General features: G+C 40.9%; 2 protein-coding genes across 3 annotated transcripts in view; one reads left to right on the forward strand and one right to left on the reverse strand.

Moving 5' to 3' along the window:
* Window positions 1-24,125, reverse strand: part of LOC139993855 (uncharacterized) — a 241,424-nt gene that overhangs the window by 74,422 nt on the left and 142,877 nt on the right. The window lies entirely within an intron of this gene.
* On the forward strand, window positions 16,675-19,214 carry LOC139993827 (uncharacterized). The gene is made up of 2 exons (XM_072015905.1): window positions 16,675-16,705; window positions 17,788-19,214. Exons 1-2 carry the CDS (start codon window positions 16,675-16,677, stop codon window positions 19,212-19,214), a joined length of 1,458 nt encoding a protein of 485 aa, XP_071872006.1.

Consider the following 24,125-nt stretch of genomic DNA (forward strand, 5'->3'; position numbering starts at 1 on the left):
TCACGAGCCGCGTTCTCGATGATCGCGATGAGCCGCACGACCTTCCATTTGACACCGGGGGGTCAGCTTGTTCGGCGTACACAGCCGGCATACGGTATTTGGCATAGCTCGTGGCCAAAAGATCCGCCGCTGCTTTCGGTATGTATGGCGGATAGCCTGAGGGAGATGGAAAAGGATGTCAGGTTAAAGGCGTGTGCCCGTCTCTGATACACGAACACACGCACACGTATACACCACGAAGCCTTCTAAAATCGCAGCGTCACAGTCGCGATATTTATCATAATTCACGGTAGTCGACATACTTTTCCCCGGGAAGCTCGTGAAACGAGAATTTCACCGTCCTCTATCAGCCCCTACTACCACCCCTGTCTGCTTTCTGTTCCCTGTCTGTTCCTCCTTCCTTTCTTCCGCGCTATCTTTCCTCCGTTGCTCCGCTGGCCGCCTCTATCTGGCTGATCCAACCTCTCCTGGACTGCCTGCACGGAATAAAGAATAAAGCTGCGAGACCCGTGGCTGATCGCTATCTATAGCGAAAGAGCGCATCTCCCCATCGTTGTGGTCCCGGTGCTCGTGATTCTGTACGTACCACGCCGATGTATACAGGGTGTATTGCGATTCTACGTTCGCGTACACACGCCTCCCGTCTTGTCGAGGTATTTAGGGGAAATGGAAGTCTCGTCTCTTCTTCCCTCTTCGTTCTCCGTCTTGTTTTAAAGTTGACTCGAGACGAGCTTTGTTCTTTATCGTCGACTGCTGCGATAATTGCAGAAGTAGGTCTTTGTGTCTCCGTCGTTTTGTTCTACTTTATCACCGAGTAAATGCTCGGATATATTGTCTGCTGATGTAGTCGTCGCTAGCTAACGCGTTCTTGACTATCGGTGACCCGTGATAGGCACTGCACGTGAAACTTTAATTAGGCAGAAGGTAGTCTTCGTTGTATTGTCGAGTGAGATAAATGGATAGATTAAGAGACTATTTCTTTGCTTTTGGCTGAGTGCTCTACCGAAGCACTTTCACTTAGACTTGGAACTCTGCCAGAGAGCTTGGTTACTTATCTACGGGCACAAGTGTCAAACCCTGAAACTCTGGGCTAGAAACACTGAATTGGACATTTTAAACTTCCCTTCGAAGTATCAAAAATTTCTGATCGATTTCGATAACATACAGACTGACAGAGGATACTACGCTAGTATATACGGAGGTTAGGAAACTGTTGAAATCTGACCTAAATTCAAGATTAACCGTAATCTGATTCAAACCGTAACTCAAACGTGACTTAACCTAGTTGAAATCTAAACTAGAACTGAAACCTAACTCAAACACAACGTCATTTATTTACATACCTGACGCTGCGATTCACTACGTTGTGCATTTATTCTTCTTCGTCAAATTCGGCTCAAATTATTTGTCTGCCATATGAAGACAAGCAGAGTTAATAAACTCTAATGTTACAGCTTTCCCACGTCATACAATCGTATTTTACACAGAGACCCGTTATTTCTATCTCTTTCTCGACGAAGCCCATTTTCTCAACACGACATCCTTGTCTTATGTCTCTTATGTCTGTAATAAAAAACATTTAGAATGCGAATCGATCAAAGATTTTCTCAAATCAAAATTTAACTCTCGTTCTATTGCCAATCAAGATTATACAAATCTTAGCAATATGGTGTATCACACGCTCTACGACATACAATTTGTATGTAAGTTGTATCAAAGAAGCTAATCAAGCCACACAATGTACAACCGTAAAGCGCATACGTCACAACACGAACAACTCCGCCTTCAGCCTCGTTAACTAAACGTCGTCTACGTGACGTTATCTCATTCGAAAAAACTACATGACGGAATTTCAGCGCGCGTGCACGCGTACTCATTTTAACACTCGATAAGCGACATAATTGATTAACAACGAAACGGAAACGTGCGCATTTCCTGCGCAACGGTTCTAGGGTGGTTCAAGAGGGAGGATGGCAGCAACGTGTACGAGCAACGAATTAGCAGCGCTTGCTAATGCACCGGCATCGTTATCGGCCGGTGAATCGAGATTTGAAGCACCCGGTGAACCACGACGAGGCGCACGCTCGCGCGCGCGTGATCGATCGTGCTTAAGTGCAACGAACAAATTTGTTCTTTGTGTGCTGAATCATGCATCGATAGACTCGTGATACACCCTGTATACAGCACGCGGCGGGCACCCGAGAAATTTGTGTGTTGAAGCGCGCCACCGTGAACGTACTCGTGTACACGTGCATTTTCCCCGCCAGTCGAAGATAGGCTGATCTTCATCCTTTATCCCCGGATAGCAGCCTGCATTATTTCCGTGTTGAACCATGGGAAGAGAGGGCTTTTCAGGGCTAACGATGAGTGGCTTCGCGAAGTGCATCGACGTGTCTGGGCAACTTAACGTTCCCGGTGAAATATGTTTTTCGCGTTACACCCTGATGAATGGAATTTTACATATAAAGGAATGGTTAGTAGATATTGGTTTGGAAATTATAGATCTCCGTGCTACGTCTAGGTAGTGTTTAACGTACTCAGGTAAGGTTGTATGCCGGGTTCGAGGTCAATATTTAATGCTACTCCACTTCCTTATTTTATAGAATTAGATTATGTATAGGAAGCTGCAAGAAGTCAGGCTGATCCATTTTTTGTTAATTTTATTACATAAATACAGCACTGTTATTCTATTATCAAGAAACAAACGACGTTTCGTATGTGATTCGTCGAATTGTAGAATTGAATTCGTGATCTTGTAGAATTATGTTAACTTCATGATATAAATATAAAGATCGATTTTCAGGATTGAAATAATGTAATAAATTATACGATGATGTAGTAGAATATAGAAAGTATTACAATCTTTCGCAAGTTTATGATTATGACTTTGAATATTCCTTTGTAATGTTTCCTTTTTTCTTTTCCAAGTAAAAGGTCGTTTATTATTAAAATAAAAATTTTTTCTGGCAAAAGAACAAAATTATAGAAGTTTAAATAAGAAATGAAGGACCCAATGAACGACATATTCACCACGTGTTACGTTCCACTTTAGTCACTCCTATTCGCCTTCACGATATTATCGACATACCAATAAATAATCGTTACTAATATGTCTATTTTACGCTGTGACATTTACTACGTGATTAAACTTTAGTACCGTTAAAATTTATTGTTCTTTGCTATGAGGCTCGACAACGGTATACAGATATATACTATCGTCCTTTTTTTCTTTTAAAATTGCCTCATTCCAACAATAGTCGGAGAAATTAATTAAACTGACGGATATCCAGAATTCTCAAATAAGCGCGTACATCATGAATAACGCTTGATACTGTATATTACATGGCATAGTCAGCTTAATGTCAAGTATTACTAATCCGCTGCTAATTAATCAAGTTCAGTCTACTCGAGAACAACGAAGCATCGAAAGGCAACCACACGATTTTCAAAGGAAACTCGGTCACTGAAGCCATAGTACAATAACTCTCTATCTCGAATCCGCGATTTCTGCATCCATCTGCGACCGTTCTTATCTCATGCAGTTTCTTATGTACTTATTCTCGTTAATTTTCTTCCCTAGAATTTCTTATACGTGCACGTTTATCCGTCACCGTCGATTTTCCAACTCCATTCGACATGAAATACACATCGGAAGACGCAGAAAATTGCGCAACCGAGCATCCACCATTAATCACGCGGATAGATTCCATGGAATTAAAAAATAAACGAGGTGTAGCTGGCACACGTGAACGCGGAAAGGCGTAAATAACACATTCGGAGTGGGAACAACGCCGGTTTCCGCAGTATTTCATTCCACGTCGTGTTTCACAGCCTCGAACGATGCGTTCGAGGGACACCTATACTTAGGTGGTTTGTTCTCGTGCACGCGCGCGCCTGTACGATCATAGTGACGTGTAGTTACACGCGGGTCAGAGCCGTATCTACGTTCGTGCGGCCAATTTCCAGAACTGTTATTCGTGAAATGATAACGAGCCATCGCGACGACAACGGCGCTTTAAGATAGGACACCGACGAAATGACGCGAACCATATCGAAGCGTTTAGAGTTTAGATCATTCCGGGAAGCGGTGATTTTCTCTGTTAAGGATCGTTCAGAGAAATCGGGAGTATATTTATTAAGAGACAATCGTTGAATGAGTTTTATAAATGTATTTATTTATTAAGTGGAAAGTTATCTAGTGTAAGAATTAACATAGCTATGTTAGTGTCAAGTATGAGAAGTAATTCGTGAGAAATACGAAATATACAAATATAGATGAAAATACATAAGAGATGATGTAGCTACATTCTTTTTATGAATTGAGACTGTAAGAAAAGTCTCTTCCAAATTTCGGTTTTATTTAACTTTCATATTTGAATTCATATCGTGTATTGTAAAATTCACGTTTCGATTCACGGAGAATTCATGTCATGTACGTGTTAATGAGCAATTATGAACACAAAGGGATTTTGTAAATTTGAATCGGATACAAATTTTAAAGAATTTCATATTACAATTTTTAATTCTTCAATACGATGGATTTTTATAAAAAATTTTATATAATTGAAATGCTGGTTTTCCGAGTTTCTATAACTTTTTAATTTATTTTATGCTCTTCATTTTAATCCTTTGTCATTTGTTTTACTCTTTTATTTCGATTATTTGGGATCAGAATAACAATTTTTGTTCTTAGAAAAAATTTATGAAAGGATACTATTCGCGGAAATGATTCGTGTAACAAGTAAATGCCGCGCATTGATATTCGTGCAAACAATACGGCATTCTATCAACTCCCATCATTGTTTGAATATCATATGAAATTCTATACAGAACTTTATTATTTTGTTTTTATACTTTTATTTCATTTTTTATATTTTACCCGACTGCTCTGATAATACTAAAAATATGATCTTCTATTACATTTAGCCTCTTATTAATAATAAAATTTTTAATAAATTTCTAGTTCTATAATTCTTAATATTCTTCAATATTTTTAATTATGTGTTACAATTATCATTTCCATATATTTTATATTATCTACTTTTAAAAATTCATCGTTCATTCGAAGTGAATCACTTTACTCCTTTTCTCTTTGCTGTATTCGACGAAAATCGAAATAGGTACATATATGTATTCTTTTATTCATCCCCGATAACAGGGTTCCTTCGATACTCAATAATATTTCAATCGCCGCAGTCACGGTCTGAGCAATGCAGTTCTTCCAGTTTCCCCGCGGCGTAAGGAGTGCAGTTGATTATGCAGCCGATTATGCAGTTATCAGAAGCGAAACGCCTCTATCAAGTTGTTCATCTTATCAGAGACACGCTGTTTCGCTCGCCGCCGCGTTTGTACGAACTCACATTAACCCTTCTCTAACCTGCGGCTTACCTGAACGATTCTCGTTTTAGCTCTCCTACTTATCAATAATTACATCCACGTACAAGCTGCAAACACTATATCAAAACATCTTCACCTATCTTGTACAAAAATTATCACGTTATTCGCGTCTCACGATCCATCGTTTTCACTCAAAAACAGTTCCTTCTATCTCGCAAGCTGGCCATTGTCTTCTACGAAAAAGAAATTCGACAGTTGGAAGTGTAACCCTTGGAAAAGGAGCAAAAATCTGGCGGATTCTTTCAGGGACCATTATAGATTTGCCATTAGCACGCGTGGGTGACGTTATTTAACGTGAAAGAGTCTGCCGGTTGAAGAACGTCGAGTCTAAATTCACTTTTTCCTTAGACCTCTCTCTCTCTCTCTCTCTTTCTCTCTCTGTTCTTGATGGAGTCGAATGCTCGATAGTGGAACGGTTGGGAATGGATTTTCTTGCACTGTCTGCGTGTCGTATGATTGATACGTCGCGTGATAAGGCGGCGGAGTGTCAATATTGGTACACGATGGGCTCGGACATTGTCTCGCGCGTTAAACACCATTCACCGGACGTACCGCGTCCACCCGATAAGGGTGGAAAGTTTGATGACCTCCTCGGATCAATGACAACTCCTGTTCCTGTACGGTTACTTTGTCGGGATTGTTCAACGTATAAATTTCCTCTATTGGATTCGACGAGATAGTCCGACGACTCGTTCGGTGTACACGCGGAGTACGTTGCTCCGACGATTCATTGATATGATAATATAAACCTTGACCGTCGATTTTCACGTAGTCTCATTGCTCCTATGACCCCCACTTGCCCTCGTTCGGTCAATTGACATACTTATGTGCTCCAATGATCCCGGCACATTCCTCGTCTATTAGGAGAGGATGGTCGTAAATGTTTTAGGATGCTTTCATGAGTATTCGTGTCTAGCTATCGATTAGACTCATTAAGGGTGTAAGCTTGGGTCTTGGAATTGCAAAACTCTTTTCTAATACGACGTATATTAATTCATTGGTTTGAAATAGCTTTACTACCCGAACGTAATTTAAATAATGCAGCACATTACACTAAGAGAGCAACTATTTCAAAGTGTATAAGCCTCCGAAGAATTTTTTAATTCCTGTTAGTTGAATTCTTTCCAAAATCCCGAGTCTTTGAAAATATATTTAAAAGGTATAGACTTAAATATACTCAGTACTCAATCCTTTATATTTTAGGTTATATGTTTTAAATGAAAAATTTGCGACAAAAAAAGGACGTTACGTATCAATACAAACCAGTTACTGTTTTTAAACTTTGTTTTTAAAAAATAACGTATCATATCACATAAAGAGTTGTACCTTCCTCGAATTTTCGACGACACTTGACACCCAAGAGCACCCAAACCTCTTAATTCGAAATGATTCACGAACGATCCGTTCTCGAGGCAAGAAAGGAAGAAAGAACAAAGAGCGAGAGAATCGAAATGGTCAGGTTCACGTCGGAGATGACAGCTTCGCTCTCGATATCACTAGTTCCGGGTAACGGAAAGCGAACAGGTCCGAGTGAAATCCTCCATCTATCTAGGCAGACGATTGCTGACGTGTCCCGCGGACGTTAGCTCGAGAGGCAAGAAAAGTGTCCCCTTGGAACTGAAGTGGTGGGAGTAAAGAAGAAATGGTCAAAGAGAGAGGAAGATTTCCGAAGAGAGAAACGAGGATTTCGTAGGACAGGAAGGTTGGAAGGATAGCAGAGCCGGAGTCTAGACCGATTAGCGTTTGGCCGCCGGAACTCGGAGACGGACTCAGAAAACCGACGGAAGTGGCTAGACTTTCCCTCCCAATAGCGGTGAGATGGAAAGAGGGCTGGAAAGACAAATAGAATTCGGAAGGAGTTTTTGCCACCCGGCAAGATTTAATGGCCCATACGTTCGTCCACCCTTCGGATGGCTCTCTCTCCCTTGGCTGAGCCTTGATACACGCGGCCTGAGTGCATTGCTTTGCTCGATTGATGTCCATCGATCTGTTGAATGGTCCTGGGGAGTCCATATATTTGTCATTTGATGCATACAACAATCCTGTTTCTATTATACGTTACTATTTGAAGATACGTTTTAAATTGTCAGCTTTGATTGCGATTATTTCCAAATAGAATGAACGATATATTAAAAAACATGAGATTAGAAGGTTATAATACCATAATAATCCAGTGTTCCTTGTAAACTGTTACTTGAGAAAGAATTGGTTTCAAATTTTCGTTGGAATCAATCGCAGTAGAATCGAAGTTATTATAAAAGGACATTGTATAGTTTAATAAATAATACGTCAATATCAGCTAAGAGATCATGATCATACTAGATTAAGAGATTATAATAAAAAATTAAACTAAAATTTAGTAATGCCACAAAATAACTTTCTTGGAGATAGCGGGCAAATGAAATTAAACGGATTATATTTTGTTTGTTTCCAGATAGGAATTCTATTGCTGATGATACGTATACTGATAGGGTTAATGACATTTGATGTCTGATTAATGTTTATTGTTCGGTCGGTTGATTCGGAAATCATTTTTGAACAGATAAAGAGCGAGCGCTTGATTTCCGCGAAATCAATTGAAGCATAAATTGCGAGACGTTTGGTATGCTATTTCATCGACGAAGCAGTCGATACTTATCCGTTGTTTATGACAGAGTGCACTCGTTAATTAGCATATTTGGTATAGTGAACAGGCGTATCGTAAATAACGCGATACAAAATCGTGTATCGCGCTTTCCTGTTTCGTGTTTCCTGCAGTCTCCTGTGGCTTAAACTGGCTATAGTTTATATTCATCTCTTGACCCGTCTTAGAAATGGTCCTGAGATAAAACGCTTAAATAGGAACTCGGTCGATTCATTCGTTTTTGCAAAATATACCTTTTTTCTTTCAAAATCTTTGATACCCTATGAATATCGTATCGATACAACATTTGATCAAATCTCTAATACGCGATCCATCGCACCCTTCTAGTAATATGAAAGTTCCAAGATATCTGAATTTTACACCGAATCCTTTTGCTAATTCTTGTCTCTTATGAATCACGTAGTAATTCGAAATTTATATTATTTATGAACCAATGGTACATACCAATTCGATATACATGCACATCAAATTATCATCAAAATCACTAAACATTAAACATCAAACCTCCAAGAAGAAATCTTTATAACTCTGCACAAATGTTCACCTGTCCACCACGAAGCAAACACGAACGCGTTAATTATCAAGCAGGCCACTCCCAGTGGACAAGGAAGAAACAGCCTCCGGAGTTCTCCATGGAAAAAACCTCATCTCTCGATCCGAATACCGAATCGAGCAGCGAACCCCTCGGCCACGGTTCCGCGTGCAACCGTTCCCCGTAGACGTTGCGTGAGATAATTGGAGACAGGCGACACAGGGCGAAACGTGTGGTCGGCGATCGGCCAAAGAGAAAGAGACCAGAGAGTAGCGAGAGTGCCGAGGACCAGATTTCTTCTGCATCCCCTTGTCCGGCGATGGCTGTGTTGGCAAGCACGCAATGCCCGTGTACTCGCTAATCAATGCGGTATCGCGCAAGAAAATTTATAGATCCGCTGTAGGTGACTCGTAATCTAATATACGATAATATATACGGGGACAGTTAGCCGCAGGTGGTTGTTGAACTGTTCAGTAGCGGTCGTCTCGCGATACTACATACGTCTGGTAATACAGGTCCGTTATCTTAGCGCGGTATCGCATGGCGGCTGGGTTTTTCTCGGTTTTTAAACACCGTTCTCCATGCAGTCTAATTGAATGGTCGAGGAACGTTAATCGGTTGAAATTATCGCTGGCCAGCTTAGACTTGGCGGAGATATTGGCGGTCTCTCTTTCTCGATTTATCGACGGAATTTCAGGATCGAACTTCTTACCGGAACACCGAGATTTCGTTGGTTTCCGTCTTGTACCAGTAAATTGTCATAATTACGGAAATATATTATCTAGTATTAAGTCCACAGACTTAGAAAATAGGAGAAAAGTATTTGATATTTTATTTCTAAAGTAGGATAGGGTTAATTGAGTCAGAAGTAATTTACCTTCTAATTCTCCAAATTGGGTAAATGATTGGATGAGCAATTTTTAGGCAATCTCTATTCGAAAACAGGGCATTTAATTCGTTACGTTAACAGTGATTTAAACTACGAAGTACGTATATCATTTACATTCAAGCGGTCTTTTCTCGTGTTGGAATAGATTCGAATCTCAACAGTCTGGAAGAGCTTCGAATCGCTTTAAAGTCAAGATTCGATCGCCACCCGTGCTTCACGTGCCGGGGACACGCGCGGTTTATTCTCGCAATTTCTGAGCCAACGTCAGCCCAGGAAACCTTTTAATTGATGGAAAAAGGAAACTTTAGTTCGCTGGCGGAGCACGATTTATGAGACTGGTTTGCGCTGCACTTGTTGCCGCGCGTGAAGTGCTTGTTTCTCGTTGCCTGGAATGAATATAATGAATCTTGTTTAGGGAAATAACTGTATTAACGTAAGTGCTAAAATGGTATTGTGATTTAGCATTTCGCTCTCCGTGGATGGTTCTTTGAAGCATAAGTAGGTGTGTTTAGGTGAAATACGATTATACCACTAACGAAATAATGTTTCTCTGTCCGATATTGAACATATTGTACGTTTCACGAATTCAAAATTTTATTATGCATCCGTATTAATCCATTAACAGTTATCCTGGATTAGGATAGAACCTGGATGTATAAAGAAAATTGTTGAAATTCCGTTTTGTAATTGCAATGATAAAAATCAAATTTCAGTAACATGAATCGACTGCGAAAGATATTTCTATATACTGAAATTTCAACTACTATGAATCATTTCAACCTAACTCAACGACAAATCGATGACCGTAAATTGCCACGCATCGTCCAGCCAGCAAGTTTACGTCATCTTTCCTAATTCGTTATCATTCCCGGGACTCCGAGTATCGATTTGTGGCAATCACCGACGTGTCGATACACCGTCCAGAAATACTACCTGCTGGATAATCCTTTCTTGTCCCGTGTTGTTCCCCGGGGGTCGCAAAACTGGATGCCCGAACGAATGAAAGAAGATCCTTTCCCGATTAATACACTGCCTCGTCTCCGATGTCGCCAAGGGCCGTTCGTGTTTCATTTGACCCTCTCTTTTTCCCATGGACCATCTCTTAACCACGTTGAAAGGTGAAAGAGAGAAGGGTGGTCGCGCGAACAAGCGCGCGCGCGCGCGCGCGTGTTCACTAAGGGTGGAGGTCCAATTCGTATCTAGTGTGATTTCCCCGGGGTAAAGTCGACCGATCAACCGATCGAGTGGGTGGTTGAAAACCGCACTGGGAAACCTAATATCCGAGGGTCTTCCCTTCTTACTTTCACGTTGAGAGATCTGTAAAACCTATAAAAAAGGTATACTCGTCAGCGTGGTTGGAAAGCGTGATCCAGAGTTCGTCGAAGCTGTTCCATTTGTTGTGTCAGCTCGATATGATTCTCTGTAGCGATGCTTCTTTTTTAAGCCGGTGATAAGGCGAGCAGACAGGGTTAGCAGGTTATTTCGGTTCTTTATCGGTAGTGGATGAAACGTTTTAGCAATGGAAGTTCAACGACATTCTTTGATGCGACGTTCTTTTTCTTTTTCGTCTTAATCCAATATATTTAATGCATCTTACCGTTCGTGTTACAAAACACAGAAGAAATATAACATTTAACTAAAATCGCTTTTATATCATTAGATCATTTATATCATTTCTATAAAAGTATATAACTTCTAAATTTTTCTCAAACTTCGCCACGATATTCCCGAAACACTTGCTAAATCTCTAAATTTTTCAAGCCCTCTATATTCATCTGTTTTATCTCGTTCCTATTAGCTTTCTCCATTTCCCGCCACATCATTTATCGAGCATCCCACGTTGTCGTTACCGGTATCAGCGTTTCCATTTGTAATTCAATGATCTCATCCGCAAAATGGAAAGCTCTCGCACGTGTCCTATCGTCCTCATTGGCCGTCCATCGGACGTCGATGCAATTAAATTCACCGTGAAGGCGTGAATGGTGGATTTAAAAAGCACCCGCGCGGCTATGCTGGTTGCGATCGATGCTCGTCGATACTACTAACTGATGTACTAGAGCGCGTTCATTATGCGTCCATGGAGGGCCGGATAACAGTTACGTCGTCCCTATCGGCTTTCGATCATCGCCACTCTCTCAGTCGCACACATACGAGTGTCAACATCGATTTTCGATCGGTCGCGGCACGTTCGTTCCCGACGGGCCCGTCTTTAAACGGAGACCTTAAAAATCCATTTCGCACGGGCCATTAGGCACACATGTTAACCAAACATCTCCGCTTCCAAAGCAAACCATGGCTCGAGGAAGTTTTTCACGAAAAATCATCCACCTTGCCTCTGTGTATGTATGTGTGTTCTCGGTGGCATAGTAGTCTGTACAGGAAGCCTTTAGTGTCGTGCTGCAGGGAAACCGTGTTACGGGAAAAGTTTGAAGGAAATGGGAAAAGGAGCGCGTGCCGCTGTTATGCTTTCTGCCGTTACGGTCTTCTGTTTTAAAAGGGGATGGATGCCGCCCTCTCTCGATCTTCTTCTTCGAATTAAGTGGCGAACCATAGCGTGTGTTACGATCTAAGGTTGTCGGGTTTAGAGTCTGTTTTTGTAATAAAATTCGTGTTCGAGCTTTACCTTGCCTCTTTTTTCCAGTTTCCTTTTTTTTGTATAGATCCCGAATTTTGAATTTTTATTTTATCTCCCCCATTTTGGTTCTCTTTATTTCGTATCCTTATACAAAATACTGGATTAAAACTCTTATTATCGCTACAATCGTACACGTCATATATTTTCCAAGGAAATGTTTCCTTGAAACAATTTTATGAACACTGTCACTTGTTCCGCTCATTCACTAAATAATTTCACTGCGAATTACCATACTCAAATAATATATTACCTATACTTGTCACTTGTTGCAGTAACTCGCAGAGCATGTAGTAAACGATTAATTACAAACTCAGCCGTTCTTAAAACCACTGAACGAGAACGTTCAACGTTTCACTTACCACCTAGGAAGTCATAACTTGGCTTAATTACTAATTACAGTCATTGCGCCACAAAGTAAAATTCCAATAGTTATTACCTCTCGAACACCAAGCCCTTTCTGTTTCTCAATAAAACCTAAGAAAAATCTATCCTTTGACTCGGAGGATTCTAAGCGAAACTTTTTATTAGTTCCGTTACCAAACGAAATAACAAAGAGAGAGAGAGAGAGAGAGAGAGTATGTGTGTGTGTGTGTGCGTGTGAGAGAGAGAGAGAGAGAGAGAGAGAGAGAGAAGGAAGAAAGAAGAGGTAAACGAAATGTGGAATAGGAGAACTTCCGTTCGCCATAAACTCTCAGCTCCTTTTCCTTCCTTTGTTTCGTCGAGCTTTCGACAAATAATCGGTTCCTCCCCTCTGGCGCAATATAATGATATACCTCGAAGGAATACCTCTGTGTATATCCACCTGTCTACATTCGTGCCCGCATCGAATGAAATTGTCTCGCGAAGTGGCTTACAAATATATTACAATAAGGACGCAATATTCCAGCCTCGTCGCCGTATTGGCTATCCCAGAACCGTCTGATTTTCCCTTCTGTTCGGCTCAAAGGGATTCCGGCTCGTGTCTATACGTTGTATACCGGTACGCGAGCTCCACAGAACAACCCGTCTATACGACGAATACGTACCATGCCGGCCAGGGAAAATATAATTCAGTCGATACGTCGGTCTGTTCTGCTCGAAATAGTCGATAGAATCGCTCAGTTCTCGATATTAGTTTCTCCATTCTCTCGTTTTCCAACGAGTTCATTTAACCCTTGTGTTGGCCATCGAGCTGTTGTTCGTGAATCTTCGTAACGATTGTTCTTGCCTTTTCGATTTCAATGTTCCACGGTGATTAGATGGTACATTTACATGTATACATTCGGCTTTCAATTAATACGTTCCGCTTTTCAGGTATGCTCTGAAGAAGTGAACTGGAATGTTCATAAAACGACGAAACAAAGCGCCACGAATAAAAAATCGCACCGCAATTGAAACGCGAAGAATCAAATATGTGAATTTTTTGTATTCTCCTAAAAATATCACGAATCTTCAGCTTTCCGTTCTTTCAGTACCTTTATATCAATTTACATCTTCAAAATAAGAATTTCTGCACTTTTAAATATTAACCGTTGCGTGGGTAATTCGATAGCATATTTTAAACAATTTTTATCCTACGAAAATATCGCAAATAGATCTGATATATCGGAATAGAAATTTATCGTCCGCGAAAATTTTTATCTCAGAATACGAAGATTTTATCTGCAAAAAAGTCGAACCTACTATTCATTTCATTCGCCCTACTATTTAAGAAACTTGCACCGTCTATTTGCACGGTTAATTTGATTAAAGCCGAACGCAGCATATGTCTGTCGGTTTTCGTTTTACTCCAAGGTGCACGAGGCTTCGCAACGTTGCAGGGGGTCGCGTCGTATCTCTGTCAATATTGTCCCTTCTGTCCTTTTTCGTGCAGGATGGAAGGGGTGCATCAGCGGGGCTATTGTTTGGCCAGGAATTTTAAAAGCATTAACGCACTCTTCAAACAGGCGACGTTAGAAAAATAAAGAAACAGAAGCGAAAGGGGGGAACAGGGTGGACGAAAATCGTGAACGGAATCATGTGTTTATCGACGAGAACGGCGTTGAAGTGTCAATCAGTCGAGCGTCGAGAGGTCAAATATTTGTGCTGACAATTATTCCGTCGACACGCGAGTCGACGACGACAAGAGACTCCAAGGCTCCAATGTTCATCCCTTTCACCCTGGAACAACCTACAGTGGCTCACGAAAGTATTCGAATACCTATAGAAACATTTTACAGATATATTACGCGTGCTATAGGAAATTTCATTAGCATCCCGACCAGACCTGACTATCGGGATTGCATTCGTAAATTTCCTAACGGATTTGAAAATATACATAAAAATTACAAGTTATTTATGTCTTTTTAAAAGTCAAACTAATCAACTCCGCTTGTTATTCGTTTCTCAATTCCGTTATATAAGTACACGATTAAATATTCAATTTCGAGAAACTTACTTCGTATAAAATGTTTTATATAACACGCATAATGAACTCATAAATACGTAATGATAATAATACAAGTTTTCTATAGCAAGTGCTCGAACTTTCATCAGGCACAGTACGTTCGCGCACTTCGTTTGCCAGCAGCACGATTTATTGCAAAGTATAATTTCCCCAATTACGTCGAATCTACACGCACCGTGCGTGTCGCGGCGAACAACACGGTGCTCGATCGGAGGAGAGAATCGATTTTCCTCCCTCTTTCGTCGTCTTGTTCACGCGTTATACGTGGCGATATATTGGAAAGGGTTGACGCGACACGGGGCGAAAAGAAAAAGTTTCGAACACCGACGCTCGCTACTTTGCCTCAATTAATGCGAGCTAACGTTATTAATTAATGCCGAGCACCCGTGAAACGAACGCTGGAGGTAGGGGATGGGGTTGAAAAGAGGGCGAGGAAGAAGGATTCCTCTGGACGATCTCTCGTCTGGCCGATGTGTCACATCGAAACGGTTCGCCACCCCTCGGCGTCTTAACTTCGAACATCAGAGGCTGCCAGGGCTCTGGAGATATTATCTGCAGGAGAGTGCTCGAGAATATTATACGTGCGTGGTGTACACACCCCCTCTAACCGATCCTCTGTATCGAGGGCTGGCTACTTTAACCGTATACTCGAGCGTGGCTCGAGTATCTACAGAGGAGACGCGTCCCACCTAACTATTCTCAGTGTCGACTACTGCTAATCGAATTATCGATCCCTGTCCCCTGGCTCACTCCGGAGGGAATATTAGATTTTGCACGAATTTCAATGCGAGACGCGAGCCATCTACGCCACCGTACGGGCTTCTTTCGCATTCCTGCGAGTTTTGTCGCACTCCTTGATACGATCGAGGAATAGATCGGATAGTAATCTTGGAGAATGTTGATTGTGAATCGATTTAAACTAATTCGAAACTAGAGTTTTGTTATGGAACGAATTCTTTTGGCTCGTGTCAAATGATGAAAGAAGCAATGTACCTGCTGCGTTGTCGACGGTTTTCGATTAAGAAGGAATTACGCATTTGAGTTCTCTTGCAGAATAATTTATTATATAATCGTTGATATTTACCAATTGATAGATTACAAATTACAGTCTATGTATGATGATTGTAAAATTTACTTGTAAAATTGAATTTCTCGTGTTATCAAATTATCGTTATGCAACAGGATTTGTTCCTACTAGTAACTCGCGACTTTTCGCATTTCATACACGTGTTATAAACTATATACTACGTTGAACTGGTCTGTATCATTTATTCTTGCACTTGAGCCTGATCCAAAATCATGTCGATCGAAAAGTCGGTCAGTGTAAGCTTGGCAGCAATAAGACAGAGTCATTGCTTCGCTCATGTGAGGTTTAAGTTGCGACGAATTTCAAATTAGACGTCGAGTCTTTGTTTTATCCTTCTGCAGTTGTTTGACGAGTATTATCGAATTCTCTGCCGCTTGGAATAACGAGCACCCTTCAGAGTTCTTTATCCTCTGCTAACAAGTATGTTTGACAAATATTGAAGTTACGCAGTCAGCATGTGCGGCTGCTTTAATGTATATAATTCAGTGCCGTAGCTGTTATTTTCTAACCAAAGTAGAGAATTATTTAATGGATCAGTTTCGTTAATCGTATATTATATTACGTTATCTACTCTAATAGAATAATTGAAATGGGGATATTTTTATTTCCATATTTCAATAATGTCAAGTTTCATAAATTATCTTTTCATTCGGTGTCAAAAGAATCGTAACATCGTCGATAAAAAACTACGAAATTTCAGAATACTAATCACACAGATTTTCTAAAAGCTGCGAGCTTCGATTTTGCTATTTTTAACTTCAAATTTCGAAATAATTGGAGCCTATCTTATCTTCTCCGATAAAATAACCAGTGATCCGCATAAAACAGTTCAAAAAGTAACAGAACGGAGGTAGAAATCTTGTAAAAGCCGGGATTTTTTCCTGGAAGTCAGCCTGCAATTTTCACCCCTAATAGAAACTGCCAGACGCGCAACTTAAGCCAGGGAACAGCCGGGACCGCGTATTATTTCGCGCAGTGGCCGCGACAGACATTCTATTTCCAGGTGTTCCCAGGTAGTGATAAATCGTGAAAACGTATCCGGGGGCACTTAGGAGCGCGAGCAACATGTATATGAGGGACATCACGTGCGTTCAAGGCACGTTTGCACGGCAGACGAGCGCGGGCGCGGGGGAAATGAAAGAAAGCGGCTGGAGATGGTGTTTCAGCGGAGACGAAGAGGGAAGAACGTCGGAGAGAAATTCCAATATGCCTCGCAACTCGGAACGGCTGTGCATGGAATGCGTTCGAGTCCTTGATTGTGCTTCGAAAGCATATTTTTCTCGTACTTCCGATATTGCAACGGCGAGTTCCACTCTTTGTAACTGGCTGCGCCATTCGGTTCTCTCTCCGCTTCCTTCTCTTCTCCTTCGTCTTCCTAGAAAACGAGACGCATCTGCTTACAAGATGGAAGATGTATTTTTCGGTGACGCGTGCACACAGGCACGCGAGCACGTTACTGCGGAGGGGATGAAAAAAGAAAATATTGTCTGCCACGTTGAATCGCGATATCTAGTCGCGCAAAGGGGGACTAACGCCGCCTCCCTTCCGCCACCGGAGAATGTATGCAACTTCCGCCGATGGGGGAATATATATCATGCGTGCACGGAAAACACCTATCCGACCGACTGAATTGCGGCTCTATCGCGGTCGAGCTTGTACCTGCCTCTCTCGAGCAACTTCCGCCTTTAAATATCCGCTGGGAGACATCCGCGTGCATACCGAGCTAGAGTTATTAAAACTCGGTCGCGTAGCTCGTTCGATGAAAAATTTCTCGAGCACAGCTGGTACGTAATATATATATATGTATACTCAAGAAAGGTGTTTCCTTGTTACAGGTGATGCATCACTGTCGCATCGAGCGTGTAGAAGAAACGACTGGCAAATCGACTCACCAATCGCCGAGTATAATGCCCGCGTAACGAGCAACCAACGATCGAGAAAGCCAGAGTGAACGGAAGCTCGAGTAGGGGAAAGAAGAAACTGACAAGCGTTAGCCGTAGAGCTTCGTCGAGCACGGAAGAGTGTAAAGCGACACGCGTTTCGTAGCCCGAGTATACACGCGTATATAACACGCGTACAGTCACAGCGCGATATCTGTGCACAACGTGAGAGTTAGATTAATGATCAGCTATTAGAAGTAGTCGACTAGAGGGACATTGGACGGAGAGTGAAACGCAGCATATAGGAAATTGGTAAATGACTTTGGCCGTACTGTCGCTGGACGCGCTTCCCGCGGCAAGGACCACGTACCCGCGTCGGGTACGGTAGAAACTAGGGCACAGACCAGCGTCAAGATAAAGTCAGTGAGAGCGGTGCCCCAGGATGCGCAGGAACGGGTGGTGCCGTTAGTGGTGTCCAACAGCTTGTCGGAGGGGCGCGTAGAACGAGAAGGGGGCCACGAACACGGCCCCCAAAAGGGCCTGCTGGATGGTCTAGCTCACGAGCAGCCATCGTCAGTACCCGGTGGTGGATCGCGGATCGACTCTATAGAGACAGACCGCGAAAAGATCGTCGAGATATCGACGGAGGACCTTGGTACCGCGTGTGGTCCAGGTCAGAGGGACGTGGATGCTGGTCAGAGAACGAGCTTCACGGTGGACGAGCAATCGAACAGTATCGTTGTTGGGCAATCGAAAGCCTGCGAGGCGTTGAGGATCGAGGATCGCGGCGGTGGCGTGACGTTGACGGAGACGCCTGTGTTGGTCCATCAGTGGCGTCATCAGGAGGCAGCGTTGGATCTGCAGTTGATAGCCGACAACGGATCGGGGGTCCGTTCGAAGCGACCGAGAAACACGTCGTCGTCGGCCGATAGCGTGGTCGTTGGTGAACCGTACGAGAGACGAGGAGTGTGTCAGGCGCATAGGCAGCGGGCGACTGGCGTTTCGGGCAGACATCACGTGGACGGCGCGCGAAGGAATTCGAATCGATCGTGTCGGGTTCATGGTCGAAGGAGGGATCGATCGCGAGGAAAAGCCACGGAACGACATCAGAGTCAGAATACACGGGATTTGACGTCAAACGAGTTCGAGTGCTCTGTTATACGATTGGAACAGGATCCTATTCTCGAGCCGGTACGGATACTCGGTTGTCCACCAGCCGAAGGATTGGAAATCTCGTCGTTCTTGGAGCCGGCGCCCAATTACGTTTATCCGGGCATCAACGTCGGTCGGCTGGCGGGCAACGAGGCAGCCTGCTTCAGTCTGTACGATCCGAACAATATTCGGCCGAAGAGCCGGGCCGGGAGCATCGCCAAAATCCTCGAGGGACCTAATCGTGCTGTGAAGGACATTAATCGGAAGGTCTTGGCGATGGCACGTGCCATGACGCCGGCTTGGTCGCTGCGTTTGCTCGGCGTCAGCTGCGGTTCCGTGGTCTGCGCCTGGGGACTTCTGCTGATATTGTCCGTGCTGGGCGGTGGCGCCTCTCATGGTACCGCCCTCGGTAACTTCGGTCTCGGAAGTTTGTCGGGTACGATGGAGGAGATGAACAGTGGTAGATGCCCGTGGTTGTGCACGTGTACCGGTCAAGAGGTCGACTGCTCTCAACAGGGACTCACGCAGATTCCTGGGGACCTGGCCAGCCTTCTTCTCGCCGAAAAACTGTGAGTGCTTTGCTTGACTTTGTTTCTTTTTTCTTTATTTACTTTAAATTACGCTGAAAGTTCACTGCGAAAATCTATGCTTTCATGGGAAATTTAAAAATGCAAGAGCGTATGCGGCACAAAAATGTATACAAAGTATCCGGATAATGTTTGGTAGGTGAAAGAAATAGCTATTCAATTTCCAGCTTTTTTTTTTAGTCATTACCATAGTAACAACATCGTATAAAAAGTCGCAGTCTGCAACTACGAATAGCGCAGATTTTTGCAAGTTGAATCTAAAATTTAAAAGATGTTACGCGTACGTAGATTTAAAACATGATACATTATAATAAAAATAAAAACTTATTCGCAATTTATCTTCTTCTTAATATTCAACGAGACGGATCAATTATCTCGGATAAATTGCCCATTTTGCGAGCAACTCTTTTAGCTGTAATCTTCAAAAATCGACACTTCTATCGAACTCTTAATCCACGCAGCCATCCGCGATATAAATTAAAAAGCAGGCGAACATATTGACAACGGTCTAACCGATAACCGGACCGAGTAGCAGGTTGATCGCGAGGTATTCAGAAAAATGGGGCTGTTCCGACTCACTTAACCTGAAAATTACTCGTGAAAGCTCTTTGTGTGGGGGTTGCATTAGTCGATTGGAAAAGAACGACGAAGGCACATGCGTATATCGGTGGCTCTTGATAATAGAGCTCTACGTAGCCATCGCGATTATTGTTCATCTTGCGTTCGACGATAGGTCGAATTGCTTTTCTTTTTTAAATGGAAGGAAATATTGAATTGTTTGAAAATTTCATTGCGAAATGGAAGAGAAATTTAAAGACGGTGTATTTTTGTAGAATTAACGGTTTATGGAATAATGGTTGGTTTCTTTCGATGACTTTCGATGTCATATATCGAGCAGCTTCGCTTTCTTAAATAAATCACCGCTTTGAAACCTGCTTACTTCAGGCCTGCAAATCATACAGGTATTCAGTTTTTCATCATTGGGGAAATGTTATGAAAAGAAAAGGATGAATAATGCATAACATACGTTATTCGAAAAACAGAACATTTCTTTTCTCGTATCAAAGATCGTTTATTGTTGGCTCTTCTATAAATATTAATATCAAACGGAGACAGATACTTTCGAATAAAAATATAACAATTTTTCTCAATTTCTATTCTTGTTTCTCACTCTTTCTAACGACCGGTTATCTTCAAATCTTCTCTCAATTGATGTCCCGGTAATTGATTGTTCCCGTAATCGATAGTCTGGTAATAATACAGCTTTTATTGTACTGTGCTATATTTGGTAGATAAGATAAAATTAGAAATAAGATGAAATCTACTATATATGTAATATCCAATTCACATCAATGCGCAATGCAATTTTAGTGAGGAACGACACCATTTTAAATAATCAGTTCCAATTTCCCTCTTAAAACAGGAATAGCGTCTAACTAAATTATGCATTTTAATATTCGATAAAAAATTGACGATCAGCCAAATTTTTTTCAATGTACTATTACAATGTCAATAAAATTTCAAGATTTTTTGTATAACATGTATAATATTTATAAAATTTTCTGTAAGCATTGAAATAATTTCATGAACAGTTGTGTCAGGTTGTAACATATTCGTCTCGTTTTCTCCTCCTATTTTTATGTCAGTTTCTCTTATCAATCTCGGATCAATGTCAGATCAACATGATCTTATCAACTTCATGTCTAAAAATTAAAAATTCATTTCATTTTATTCAGCTTGATACAAACGTATTACGATAGGTGACGCCTGCTATTTTTCATGAAGTCCCAAACATGTCGGAAACTAAATGATATTTCAAACATATTTTATAAATATCGTGTAATAAAATATAGAAAGAGGAGAAATTTACGTTGTCAAAAACTTTCCAAATAACTCGCTACTATACAATGTACCAAAACGGTTCACAGTGCTCGCTTCATGCTCTTCTGTTCGTTTTCGCTCGACGAAGTTATCGCACAAGAAGCCGGTAATTTAAATGAAATTGCTTTTAGTCGAATGTCGATGCATCGGCAGACAACTAAAAAACGAGGAAAGAAGAGAGGATGAGAATTGAACGGTTGGTCGTTAAGCAGCGTGCATATTTCCTCGCAATGCGATGTGGCCACACGGTAGGAACGTCGGTTTAATAGTTTTGCATTTCCTCGGAGTGACGGTGGTCGAAGTGGCGCAATAAAAACGCAACGGGTGCAATAAAACGCGTTACAACGCGACCAGAGCGCAGGAATAAAACGTCAAGAGTATCCTGTATCCTCGAAGGACTGCGTCGCTATTTTATCGATGCAGGATCGCGATGAACGACGTGTTCGCTAGAGTGTTCGTAATTTGCGACGTAGATAGGCAAAACGCTGCCACCGAACAATGTTGTAAAATTATTAAACGCGGAAACGTTGCTGCATCTTGTTCGATGACACGTCAATAACGCTTAAGAGTTCTCCACTACGATGTAGCTATCGACCACACGTCCTCGCGACGAAGTCGAGTAATTGATGGTTATGAATTAGACCCGTGTACAGTGACTCGTGAAAGTATTTGCAGACTTACCATAGAAAGCTTTTCTGAATATATTATGTGTCTTATATGAAACTGTTTGAAACTTGATTAGCATTCTAACGAGACAAAATTATCATGATTATATTAATAAAATGTAGAATCAACCAGAAAATGTATATAGAAGTTTACCGCAAGTATATATTTAGTAAAAACTTAGTATGTTAATGGATAATCCCTTTGAACATTGAAGTTTATTTATATAATGGGTAATTGACTGTTTATATACTTTTATGATTTCTGCGAAATATACATATGCTTTCGCTAAATGTCCTGTTGCTTCATCGTACGTTTCTACATTTGTTGAAAACTTTAGTACTGTAATCATGATAATCGGATTTCATTATAGTGCTAAGTTAAGAATGTTTCGTGTATCGCATATAATATATTCATAAAAGGTGCCATCAAGTGCTTGAATATTCTCGCGAGCCCCTTTACTTCTCGGTGTATGCTAACGTTCGATTAGAGAGGAGAGTAAATGACTACGAGAAGCAACAAAATGGTCTACCAAACAAATAGCTTCTCGTCTTATTGCTTTCTTTCGTAGGTTTGCGTCGCGACGAACTCGATGTAACGGAGATCCATTAATAACGATTGATTAGCATACTATTAATATGCCGCCGACAGACCAGAGGACATCGTGAATAATTAAATTCTCGAAATACGTTATTACCGATGCCGAAATGAAAGCTCGGTGCTTCTAGCTTCGGAATGAAACGCCAAAACTTCACTTGGATTGCATTTGTAATTTTTGGTCGACTCGAAGTTTTTTCTTTTTATCGTCGTTGTTCTTCTTAGCGATCAGATGATATCAATATTTCTCTCGTGTGCTTTTCATATTGTAATATCAAGTATTCAACGATTACAATGACCAATCTCATAAAGTCATGAGGTTGCATATTACTGTTAATGATGGTACATGTTATTTTTAAAAATTTATCTTGAAATCCGACTATTTGTACATTTTCTTACGAAGTATAAATTGATGTGAGTAAGTCTTATTATTCCTTAAAACATGAACGTTAATAATGTCTCTCCGTAATGAAATTGCAAAATTTATAAAAAATAAAATTGTCCTGTTTATTTTTTGGTAGGAGCACAAAAAAGAAAATACTTGTGTTAAGTACAAATCGATAGTTATATGAAAACAAATTGGTAGATAGTACCTATATCGCAATCGCGAAAATGACAAAATCCAATATTATACTCGTGTCGCGATCGACAGCTATTCCATTGGACTACAAAACGAACAAATCTATAAAAGCGATAGAATTATTCTCGTTTTTTCCCTCTCTTGTTAAATTTGACCCAATACGAGAAATATATTTTATTCCGGTCAAACAGATATGAATCACTCGGGTAAATAATTCCAGATAGTAAATCAACCATCATAGAATATTAAAGATTATCTCATTTATAACAGCACGTCGAACCATTGAATACATTGAATGGTTTACAAAGTCACCGAAGGATTTCTCTCATTTTCAATACTGGTTATATTTTTATCTTGTCACAGTATCTGTATATTAATCAACAACTCTATAGAAATACTTTATCATTCTTTTTATATATTCTATTCAAACGATTCTGAGATTCTCACGTTATTTCATAATTTTCTTCAACCTTTTATTTTACGTTTTTCTTTGTAACCATTTTTCCTAGTATTAGTTGATACAATGAAACTGATAGGTCATGCATAATTCTCAATTTTATAAATCAAATCGATACCTGGGATTGATAACATTTCAATCTCTTTATATCGCGTCTCTTTATACTAAATATTTTTCATAACAACATTCTTTGAAATGCAGTGAGAATCAAAATTGTGATTCGTATAATCTTGACTTACCTACAGACTCTTACCTATGTTTTTTATTCCTACATCTTCCTTATATCTTTCCAATCAATTTTCAATTTATGCAACATACGTGTATGAGTTTTGTATTATTATATATTTGCGTATTCTCACTTTTGATCCTCACTGCATCAAATCATTTTATGAAATATCCCATCGTATTTAGATAAAACAAAAATACTAAAAAAAAAAAAAAAACGTGATAAAATATGTATCAAGAAAAATACAAGTTAGAAGAATACATATATACGTTTGTTTCCAAATCACAAGCACTGATGAATCCCCTTTCGTGTTGCTCCTTCATTTTCTTGCCTCGCAGGAATTTCTACCTGTTCGCTCGCAGCTGGCCGCCGTCAAGATAATTAGGGACTGGGACGGTCAGATCTAGTTGTTTGTAACCCTATCTAAATCTGCGGTCTGCGGACAGCTAAACAGTATTGCGTTATACACGGGTGCAGGTACGTCGATTGTCAG

The sequence above is a fragment of the Bombus fervidus genome, chromosome 13 (assembly GCF_041682495.2).
Source record: "Bombus fervidus isolate BK054 chromosome 13, iyBomFerv1, whole genome shotgun sequence".
Taxonomy (NCBI): Eukaryota; Metazoa; Arthropoda; class Insecta; order Hymenoptera; family Apidae; genus Bombus; species Bombus fervidus.

Coding starts and splice junctions, on each gene's coding strand:
- LOC139993827 (XM_072015905.1), top strand. CDS start 16,675: ATGTATATGAGGGACATCACGTGCGTTCAAG. Junction 16,706..17,787: donor GGACATCACGTGCGTTCAAG/GCACGTTTGCAC, acceptor AGTGAAACGCAG/CATATAGGAAATTGGTAAAT.